This window comes from Semicossyphus pulcher, unplaced genomic scaffold, assembly GCF_022749685.1.
Source record: "Semicossyphus pulcher isolate SPU_LCO1_2020_fin unplaced genomic scaffold, fSemPul1.0.p SCAF_13, whole genome shotgun sequence".
In the NCBI taxonomy this organism is placed as follows: Eukaryota; Metazoa; Chordata; class Actinopteri; order Labriformes; family Labridae; genus Semicossyphus; species Semicossyphus pulcher.
In genome coordinates, this window is record NW_027211637.1 from 10,930,290 (window position 1) to 10,941,963 (window position 11,674).

At 37.5% G+C, this 11,674-nt stretch overlaps 1 protein-coding gene across 7 annotated transcripts in view; it reads left to right on the forward strand.

Moving 5' to 3' along the window:
* The window catches only part of nadka (NAD kinase a), a 28,095-nt gene extending 20,188 nt beyond the window's left edge, over positions 1 to 7,907 (forward strand). For 6 of the 7 annotated variants that reach the window (XM_069660189.1, XM_069660188.1, XM_069660186.1 and 3 more), the window contains 6 exons: positions 7 to 109; positions 228 to 373; positions 1,296 to 1,395; positions 3,363 to 3,520; positions 5,309 to 5,391; positions 5,804 to 7,907. In XM_069660189.1, coding sequence (XP_069516290.1) covers positions 7 to 109; positions 228 to 373; positions 1,296 to 1,395; positions 3,363 to 3,520; positions 5,309 to 5,391; positions 5,804 to 5,942 — 729 coding nt within the window. In that variant the 3' untranslated portion in view covers positions 5,943 to 7,907. The remainder of the gene's footprint in view (positions 1 to 6; positions 110 to 227; positions 374 to 1,295; positions 1,396 to 3,362; positions 3,521 to 5,308; positions 5,392 to 5,803) is intronic. The other variant, XM_069660190.1, reaches the window with a different exon arrangement.
* Positions 7,908 to 11,674: the final 3,767 nt, after the last annotated feature.

Genomic DNA, 11,674 nt, shown 5'->3' on the forward strand with positions numbered 1-11,674 from the left:
TTGTAGGAGAGTGTTCCACCAGTGATGGCCTTTCACCTGGGGTCCTTGGGCTTTTTGACACCTTTTAAGTTTGACACTTACCAGTCTCAGGTCACTCAAATTATTGAAGGTACTGAATGCACAGACCTCTTTGTCAGCCTCCTTCTCTGTACAGCATAAATACTGTGGTGTTTCAGTTTTCATTTACTTAAAGGAACTTAAAATATTTAAATATTCATTGCAAATAGGTAATGCTGCCATCGTCCTGCGAAGCCGCTTGAAAGTCCAGGTGCTTAAAGAGAGCTGGGATAAGAAGGCCAGAGTGGATGAGAATGGCATCATCCTGACTAATGGGGACATGGATAGTAGTCGAAAAGCCCTGCAGTATCAGGTAGTTGTAACTTGAAATGAGTGAAACATTTAAGCTTTTGTTTAAAGGTTGTTTAAAAGAACTCTCAAATCATATTAGATCAGGTTTTCTTAAAACCCCCAGAATGTGTTGTTCAAAACTTTTGGATTAGATTGGGATTATTGTGATTAGGAAAATCTGGATTATCCTGACCGAGCAGAGGGATGGATTTAGGCTGGATTTTATGTACAAAATGTAATAAATTGGTCAAACAATAAAACGTGTTTATAATTTAGTTTATAATATTTTTGTAATTATTATATTTAATAATATTATTAATATTAATAATATTTTAATATTTTTTACTTATATTGCTGTATTTCAACAGTGACATAGCAGGTAAGGTAGACATTAGGGTTGTAAAAATCAGATTTTGTATTTTTGGATAAGCTGTAAATATCAAACATACAATATTTGATTTAAAGCAACTCTGAGGAACTTTAATTTTGTGTGGATCTTGGCGGCCCCTGTGGACAAGGTTTGTGGCATTTCGTCCCATTTAGAGCACTGGTAATCCAGATTTGCTAATCCTGAAAAGTCTGTTTCTGGATCAGGTTAATCCAATCGAGTTTTACTTTGAAAACCAGAACAAGAGTAAAGTGGAATAGCTGATACTGAAAAGCAAAAAAAAGGGATTTTCAAATCCAGTTCATTCTTCAGATTAAACGTATGGAACAACTGGGCCCAGGTTTCTAAAAGCAGGTACACACACAACACATAACCAAGTTACTTAAAATAAGATAATCCTTTATTGATCCCCAGGGGGGAATTCGGGAAATTAATGAAACCCATAACAACCAGGTCACTAATTGCCATTTAAGTATACCTATTGACATGTCAAGAAGTATAGAGGCATGAGTTTTGGCAAATTGGGGATCACAATAGTTAACATTTCAATATGTTTCAGGTTCTTAATGAAGTGGTGGTAGACAGAGGTCCTTCTTCATATCTCTCAAATGTTGACCTCTTCCTGGATGGACACCTCATTACCACAGTGCAGGGAGATGGTGAGTGTGAGGACGTGTGTTGACGCTCAGTGGTCTGGGAATGTGGGGTCAGTATAGAATCACCATCATTTAACAAGTCAAGAATCAGAGAGAGCTGACACATACATCAGATCAGGGGTGTATGTTGATAAGTCTGCCAAGCGTGTACTTTCACTTCCTGGACTGAGTGATATGTATCACTCACAAATAACATCTGTCTGAAATCCCAAACATAACAATCTGTGGAGAGAGCTGCATCTGGCTGATATTCACACATTTGTTAAAGAGGGCCTACATTTAAAATAAAGTATACTTATTCAATATACAGCAAAATATAAATGATAGAGGATTCTCCTCAATCCTGTATCATAATATCTTGTGAAAAATCAAGTAAGCCAGCTTTAAATGCACAAAAAGGGGAACCTAGGCAATTCAACACAACAGTAATGTTAGCCAAATTCTAAGTAATCAAGTATCAATCTTCTCCTAGACTTTTTGGGGTTAATTTTAGACACAGTCACAGTTGTCTTACACTCATTCATTTTTGTTACCAAATGGTTGGTGAAATGGTAGAAAAATACAAGGATAAAAAAGGCACCACTAACCTTGACAATATTTTCCAATAACAGCCAGTTTAACTGGACCCAGGCATGATGCCTGCAATGTGGTTCCTTCTCATTATTACAGGTCACATCTACTGTTTCATATCTATTGTGAGTGGCAGGAATATTTTCTATTAAGTCCTCTTTTAACCTGGCTGGATCACAACTGAAACTTCTGATGCATACCTAACCTGCTCTTGAGGAGGTTGCACATGTTTATAGTTTGGGTTTTAAATTGGCTGTGAATATGGCTGCCTTTTTAGCAATTAATTTCCTCATGATATTCTCTAAGATATACATTATATACTGTAGATTTTATGGTGAGGAAATCACAAACTACGTTGGTAATGTCACAGAACAAAGTTGTAACATAAATACAATTAATGAAAGAATGATAAAGGAACAGCAACTACAAACCACTTTGGATTATGTTTTTATTCTTGATTCTGATTTGCTGTTGTCAGCTTTACACTGCTGATATTGCAACGGATATAAAGAAAATTAGAAAATTTATTATCAATATTGGTGTTTATTATAAATCATCTTTAATCATTAAAATATATTAAAATTATTAAAATATTAGAATATTTTACTTTAAATTGAGAAAAAAAACAACAGTGATTTACACATATCCTTTATTATGGAACAATATCCCTGCTGAAAATACAAGCAAAGATCAGCATAAAAATGATTCTGGTTTGTGTCTGTGCAGGTTCTATTCAGGTCATGGTAATTCTAAGCTTAATCCAAAAGGCTTATATTTCTAGCTCCGTCCACCGGTCAGTTTAGAACTGAAGAAGCCTTTTGGATGAGAACTTCAACCAAGTGCAGTTGCCTTTTGGATTAAGTTTAGGATTCTGGTTTATGCTAATCTTGTCTGATGCTAGTTTAGTTGATGACCAAACATAGCGGTGCTGGCAATTTTGTATAGAATTCAAATGATTTCCTGTAGATAGAGTATTTATATTTAAGAACAAACCTATGCACCACCCTTGTAGTAAATGTTTTGTCACGCCTGGCTTAGTTCTGCCATTGGTTTCACTGTGAGGAGGTTTATTTATTATATTATTTTAGATTTAGTATTTAGCCTCTCTTTTTGTTTTGTATAATCACGCCACCAACACTGGGAAAGGAAAAGACCTGAGAGTGTGAATATACTGCAACTTGATAAAATAAAGATACAAAAAAAATGTTTTAAAGTTTATCTTTATTATTCTTTAATGCAGCTGCCACTTTAACATCTGAAAGAAATGGCATACTGTTAGGTATATAGAACAGAATAGTAACTTTATAACTGTATTTAAGAGAAAGTTAGGCTGCCACCTGTTGAAGTGCTGCATTTGTGAGCATGAAGTTAACTGTGCATGTGTCTCTGTGTCTGCTCAGGTGTGATAGTATCTACACCTACAGGAAGCACTGCGTATGCAGTTGCAGCAGGAGCTTCCATGATCCATCCAAATGTCCCTGCCATTATGATCACCCCCATCTGCCCACACTCACTCTCCTTCAGACCCATTGTGGTGCCTGCTGGAGTCGAACTCAAGGTATTTACAATGACTCGATGTCTAGGATGTCAAAGCATTAGCTAAATCTGGTGAATCTATACAGCATGTCATCTTCCTTCTTAACACTAGAACTGCCAAGCACTTGTGGGGTACTAGTTTCGTCATCACTTTAGGTGCATGCAAGGACAACATTCACCCAGCCCCCCACAAACAAAGCCAGGTAGATGATCTAATAACAGGTTGCACCTGAGATCCTATAAGCATTGTAAAATGTGCTATTTAAGTGCTAAGAAATAATCAAAAAAGATGGTGCAAATGTCTTAAAAAAAGAACAACAAAAAGCACTGCCCCTGCGGTCTTCTTTGCGCATGTCTCTCCATCCCTCATGATCAATTTCAGCATTTGTATTTGGGTAAAAAAAATAATCAGAAATGAAAGTGAAAATAATCCCGCTTTTTGTCGGGCTATAAAAGTTGTGTAATAATTAAAGTCCACTGTCCCCCAGTGTGCTGTATGCGCTCTTTCTGTCTCACACAAACTCACTCTCTCGGTCTCTCTGTCTTTCTCTCTCTCAGTGAGGTTCAGAGGCAATAAGCAATATCCAAACCGATGACAATAATTACTTTGGGGTTGCTTGCCACGCTTATTTACCATATATAGCTTTTACTAAATAAAAAGACCGCTCACCGCTGTTTTGAGTGCGTCTCAGTGAGAACCATATGTGTAGGCAGCCTACATGCACTGTGCGCACCACCAACAGTATGCTCTGTTGGCACAGTGCCATTGACGCCCTCTCCGGCACAGTGCCATTCGCGCCCTCTCCGCCCTCTCCAGTACAGTGCCATTCGTGCCCTCTCCGTTCTCTCCAAAAGAGAAAAGGGATCTGTGCTTCTTGGTGTGCGTCTAAGTTTGGGCCTTTTTGCGGTGAGGAGCTCGGGGTGTCTCAACAGGCGGGACTGGGTCACACTCGCACTCCGGTTCTAGCTCCAGTTCTGGCTCCAAATCAGACGCATCACTTCACATTAACTTCAAATTCAATGTCTGACCCGCCATCAGAGTTCGCAAAGTCCATGTTCTGTAGCATTTTCAATGCTGCATTTATCTTCCTTTGTCTATTTAATTTTATTTCATCATTATGACAATGCAGGCATGTGCAGGATAGGTATTTAGGAAAAGTCATGGCAGGAGGGAAACGTGTCACACATAATGACGGAATAATTCAAATTTGCTACCAGAACGCCAAATGACGTCATCTCTGGCAATTCTAATGTTAATCCATTAGCACATGCACATTTTACTACATCAACTACACCTCTTTAACTTGTACCTTGGACACAGGTTGAAATTAATATTGATGCATCTATATGACCTACTATAGCAAACAAGACCATCAGTGACAAGGATGCCTATTTCTATGTAGTTATTTCTAATGCCTGTTACCGCTGCCACCGGGTTTTTGTCACACAACGTGATTTACATCACGCAGCCGAAACAGTCTTGGATTACATTTTCCACAGCAAAGATTTATGGTGATGAGTCATATGTTTGACTGTTAAAAGAAAAAAGGATGAGATTTTTGGTCAGAAACAGTGTTAAGAAATACCGCTTTGTCCACTGTGGTTGCCAATGATACAAAATGAAAGTTCCTCGCAATAACATACTGACCCCTTAAATTATTAAACAAGTGTAAATTCCAGCTAAAAACTTAGATATAAGTATGAATAAAGATTATTTCAGTTGAGCTTTGATGGTCAACAACCTGTTTTGTCTAAACTGTGAAAATTAAACCCTTCTTTCTTTATTTTTTGCATTCTTTTTATTTTTTAGATAATGCTGTCACAAGATGCCAGAAACACAGCCTGGGTGTCATTTGATGGAAGGAAGAGACAAGAGATCTGCCATGGAGACAGGTTAGTCCACATAGCAAGCTGTTTATCACACATCAGCCATGCAAACAAAGAACACAGAGAGAAGTGAAGCTGAGAAAATAAAGCAAAACAAAACCAACATACTTGCATTCTTTGTTTTGTAACCTGCTTAATGGAGAAGTGTTTCATGTGCCACAACCAACTTCTTCCATTATGTTACTTATTCAGAGACAATCATCTTCCTGGTTGTTGAAATGAGCTGTTTGTCATTTTGAGCTATTGAAGCAAACAAATGTCCAGAGTTGCATCAGAAGGAAGTCTTGTTACAGCATCTGGTGTCAAAACTTCCTCATTTCTTTTTGTGATTGCAAATACCTGGACTTTTCTCTCCTTTTTCTGCCTTAAGCTTTCGTGACCCAAAACCATGTCTTGTTTTTTTTCATCCCTTTTCCAGTATTACCATCACCACTTCCTGCTTCCCTGTTCCCTCTATCTGTTTCCGGGACCCAGTTAACGACTGGTTTGAGAGCCTTGCACAGTGTTTACACTGGAATGTGAGAAAGAAGCAGAACTACCTAGATGAGGAATTCTGAAGCCTTTCCCTGATCTTCAAGGTCTTCTCCAATCTCCCCAGGACTCCCAACTCTTGGTTTGAGCCTGACCATGTTCTGCCATTTTGTCGATGGAAGATCTCTCCAAATTGCATTCAAATATGTCTGCCATTTTAACGCTACCCTTCACGTGTATTTAAATTATGCCATAGAATATTGTGATAAAATCATTATTAGCCCAAAGAGCACAGAATTTATCTTAAATTGCTCTATTTCTATTTATTTCATAGTAATTTGATAATAATTCCTGTGACAATGGAATTTTTAAAATGTCTCTTTTTGTGACATTCGAGATTCCATTTTAGCCTGCCAGCTCCAGCAGCTAGCTAAAGCAACAATGTCAAAGTAACAATGTATCAAAAACCTCTTCCTGCTGAAAATAAACACAATGCACAGGAACAAAGACTAACTAATACTTTTCTATAGGTCAACAAGGGTAAAAATTTTACCTAACTACCAAGCTAACCATTTAAGTTGGCTTGTAAGCTTTGATTAGTTCTTCGTTTTTGGTACTTACTTAAATTTAAGTAAAAGAAAAATAGCAGTAAGTTGGTTAATTCATAGTTATCTTGGTAGTGGGGTCTTTTATTAATTATAGATTTGCTTGTAGAAAGAGATCTATCCATCTCACATTTGAAGGGCATTTTGAAATAAAAAAAAATACACCTAACTTATTTATCCTACCTAAGGATTATTGAATGGACTTTGGCCACACTTTTGTTACAGGACTGTCTAAGTGTGTTTTCTACCTGTATGTCATCAAAATGTAATCATTTGGAGTCAAAATGCAGTTTGTAGAAAGGTTTTCTGACTATTAATCAAAAGGAAACGGTTGGGATGACTTTGGACAAAAATGGTCAGATGTGGATAGCAGATATTGCAGTAGTCTGAATGGGTATTATCAGGTCTGTTATAGCACTTTCTAATCTTTAAGATTAATGGCAGGGACACATATACTTCTTTATAAGCAACAAAAACTAATATTCTTTGTGGAGTTCTGTTAATCAAATCAGGAAAAACTGATGAGATGCCATCAATGAATGACAAATTATATTTCACACAATTTTCAGGTTCATCAGGGGGAAGAGCAAATTTACAGTACATCTACTTGGCAATAGTGCCACATGTGTACAAACTGTGCCTTATACATTGGTATAATTAATGTATATAAATAAAAATTTTAAAGGTTTACATTATTGTATTCATTTTAATAACAAACCTGCAAAGATCTGTGATTTCTGCATTTTCAACCACATGTTGACTGTTGTCTTTGCAGTATCACACGAAACTTCCTGTCTTGAATTAGTACCACAAGGTGACATTAATTCAAGACAAGGAGATCACAGTTTAGATTTGCGTCTTTGAAATTCTGTGTTTTAAAATGTCCCCTAAGCCATAGATTGACTGTGTAGTTTTCATAAACTAATGTTTGCAGGCTGTGCGTGATTTTTTAGTATGTTGACAACTGGAATTATTCAGCAACTTTATGCAGCCAATCTCATCAGTTTGCAACAAGTCTTTCACTGGGCAGTGGTGCAAGGCTTTGCTGAATACTTTCAGTGGGCCTACCTTACATATAATATATACATTGTAAATTGGCTCAGAAAATTGTGATAAAAAAGAAAGAAGAAAAGTGGACCAACTGAGTTCTAGAAGGCAGTCATTCCTTTAACTCTGTTTTTGTACATGTAATGTAATACTTGAAAAACATGTATTTGTAAAGCCGATATGATAATTAACCAGTTTACAATGTATTATTGCTAAAAATAAATCTGTTTGGTACTTTTTTTTTTTTTTTTTTTTAACTTTTTTAAGGTCTTCAGTTTTTTGTTTTGTTAAGTCTGTTATAGAGACACATGGTCTCTCTTGAGAATGAGACCACGCGTCTAGTGAGATTACCTGTCTAAATAAAGGCTAAATGAAAATAAAATAAAGAAGCAGTTCTGATTCTCTGACTTATTTTTTCAACAGTTGATTCAAAATGCATTTCAGGAAAACTTGAATATTCTAATTTTTAGATGAAGGTCTTAACTTGTGTCTAAACAGTAAATGGAAACTATTATACTGTGTTTCAAAAGTTGGTCTGAGCTGTCAAGACCAAGTTCTAAAAAAAAAAAAGGCTAGGCTCTGGGAGCCTCTTAACTGACTTTTGTATTTGTAATTTTGTTAATCTTTCTATTATGAATCCTGATATATTTTCATGGGCTCTATGATAAGAACATTTAACCAGAAAGTGTAGGAGAACATTTAACCAGAAAGTGTGTTTTCCCACTGGTCAACATGCCTCACACATGAAATCAGTCTTTGGGTTCAGCATCGTTTTGTGGAGGAAGCCATACAATTTTTAAGAAACATCCACTTAGTGAAGGAAAAAAGTTAAAATATAGAAAGCAGAAGTTATCAAAATAACTCATGTTCATCTTCTTAAGTGTCAAATCCAAACATCAATCTTGTTTTGTTATTTTAAAGGATGACTTAGGGATTTTTTCAACCTGGACCCTATTTTCCCACGTATTTGTGTCTAAGTGACTAGTGGAGACAACAATTATTGAAATCTATCCAGTTTTCAGGGAGGGAGCACCGGCCGACAGCCGCGAAATGAGATACAGTGTAACTAAACAGGGCACCGTGCATACGCCAATATACAGCCACAAAAAACCGCTTGTTTTTGCTACTGACAGGCTCAGATCGTTATGATAAGTGTCTGACAAGACTGTGGCAGCCATGCTGCTACTTTACCTAAATGCTCTCTGCGGTTGTCTGTAACCAAGTCTCGCTCACGGAGAAGTCTCGCGCGAGACCGTAGTTGTTGCAGGAAGAAGGAGAGAGGAGGGAAGGCCTTTCTCATTTATCTATTTTGTGCCTCCTCGTCTCCTCGCTCCTCGGTCCTCCTGCCTGTGACCCGGAAATCGATCTCAGCACGCCATCTTGAAGATGTCTCAATTCATAAAATGCATCTCGAGGAGAGAGGATCGAGGATCGAGGAGGCTTGCCGGAGGAGCTATGACCGAGGATACACCGGTGAATCCTTTCCGGATGTCTTTTCGGCACCCGTGACGTAAAAAGAGGAGTGAAACACAGCTGGAATATACAAACCAGTGGTTTGTATAGGCACTGCATTGAAACCAAGGCAGGAGCCTTTTGCTGCATATCTCTGCTACTGGTACACCTGTTCCGTCTGAGCAGGTATTCTCCGCGGCGTGTCTCACATTTAACAGAGTGCACAACAGACTAACCCACAGCATGTCCACATGTTGCTATTTCTTCATCAAAACCAGAAAATAAATTGTCTCCTACAAAACAAGGACTGGTGTAGGCCTGGACTTTTTATTTTAGGTTTCCACAGCCTGATGTTCATGTATTGACTGTTTTTGAGCAGAAACAAAACAGAACATTTCCTGCGAGGCATGGCAGGTAACTTATTAATTATTTAAATATGCAGACACGCCGTCAGGTCCGGATGTTGGAGGATCTCATGTTTATTAAATTTCTGTGTGCTGACCATCAATGAAAGGTCGGCTGTAAATGTTTATTTACTTATTGTTGACGTATGCTTGATCACACAGCTGTATGCTCACATGTGTGCATAAAACGGACACTGGACACTGTGTGTGTGTGTGTGTGTTAAATTAAAAAAGAAACATATATGACATCCGTACATTCGCGTGACATTATGCCACGTTGTGAAGTTAATTAAAGGTAACTTGTCATAAACACTGTTCTGCTGACAGAGATCATAAAAAACAGCAGGCTGTAACAGACAGATGATGCAGCTGTGCCACATATCACATTTAATTGACGTTGCTTTTAAATGACGGCTCTGAAGCAGGGATGTCTCATGTTGTTAAATGTCTGTTGCCTCGACTCCTCTCTCCTCGTGTCTCTTCCTCGCCTCCTCCGCTCGCATCTCCGGTGGGAGGGACTAAGACGCGAGGAGAGGAGTCGAGGAAAGGACTCGAGGAGGTACAAACTGAGAAATGAGAAGAGCCTAGAGAGAAGAGGAAGGCTGCTTCTCATGTCTCTTAAATTGCATCCATGCTTCCTTCACTTGCGTCTTTCACTTGCGTCTTAGTCCCTCCCACCATAAATGCATGGAGAGACAGGAGGAAACCAAGAAGGGAGAGGAAACGAGGGAATGTTTTTTAAGAGACATGAGACGTCCTTTCCGATGAAGCGTCACGTGCTGCGACGTCCGTTTGTGATGATCGCTTCAGCTGATCACTGCTGGATCAGATGTCAGTCTGCTGTAACAGCTGTTTGTGTCTGCACACATGTGCACTGTATTAATTCTAATAAAACACACACTAACAGTTTTTTATCTCTGTAACCTGTTAACCTGTAAATGTAACGCACCATTAGTGTTTCACCAGGTTTAGAAAAATTCAGTACCGTCACAGCCTTAGTCTGCTTACTAAATATTTTATGTCCACTCAGTGCTACAGTCCATAAATGGAGATCTATACTTGTAGTCTCCTTCCATCCTTTTTGAAATAACCATAAAATAATAATAAAAATGCCTATTAGTGGCACTAATATATTGACATACATTGGCCACATTGAGGGGGAAAAAATCTCTAAGATTCCGAGAATAAAATCATAATTTTACAAGAAAAAAAGTCATAATATTACAATAATTAAGTCATAATATTACGAGAATAAAGTCGTCATTTTAGGAGAAAAAAAGTCACAATATTACAAGAATAAAGTCGTAATTTTAGGCTATGGTTAGCCTGTATCTTATTTTGAAGGGTAATATTAGAAGAGCAGCCAGTCGCCTGCGCTAAAATGACTAATATCACAAGTCATTTAAAAAGAAAATCACTTTTCACTGAGTCCTGATAGTTATGACAAATTGGTGCTGATGTTCCGAAAAATTAAGTATTTCGTATTTGTGAAACCTTTACTAATGTATTGATATATAGCTGTTTTGTGTACTTGCACATATAGGCAGGAGACCTCCCATGTTCTTGCGAGGTACATGTTTGCTATGCTTCCATGCTACTGGGTGTGTTCAATAAATACAGCTCCGGCTCAAGTTGTGTTAAGCCTCCTGTGCAATCATTTATAAGCATAACTTCACGAGATGTTCACTTTGAAGTTATTCTTCACACGTTCCTCATTTTAGTGAAGGCGGCTGGTTGCCCTTCTGCTTTTTATAATATTTAGGCTAACAACTGTCTAAAATTACAACTTTATTCTAATAAAATAACGCATTTTTCTCTACGTAATACTACGACTTTATTATCGTAATATTACGACTTTATTCTCGTAATATTACAACATTAAGGTCGTAATATAACGACTTTATTGTCGTATTTTTACAACTTTATTCTCGTAATATTACGACTTTACTCTCTTGTGACTTTATTCTCATAAAATATCGTCTTTATTCAAAATGACAAGTGTAGAATGTAGAACAAAAGTAAAGTATCCATTTGATTTAAATATTGACTTAACTCATGATATTGTATGTTGTGCATATCATTGTCTCTGCATCCTGACTGCCACATCAGGCACGTCTGCTCCCAGTAGTATCATCCTCGGCTTGGGAGTAGTATTAGCTTGCCTAGAAAAACCGATTACACAAAGAAACTATAAACTAACATTATGAAAATATTACACAAGACACATTCTAATCAATCAAAAGCACACATATCAACATTTTTTCTTAATGTGGCCCTAATACTCCATCGTAGAAACTATATTACTGTTAA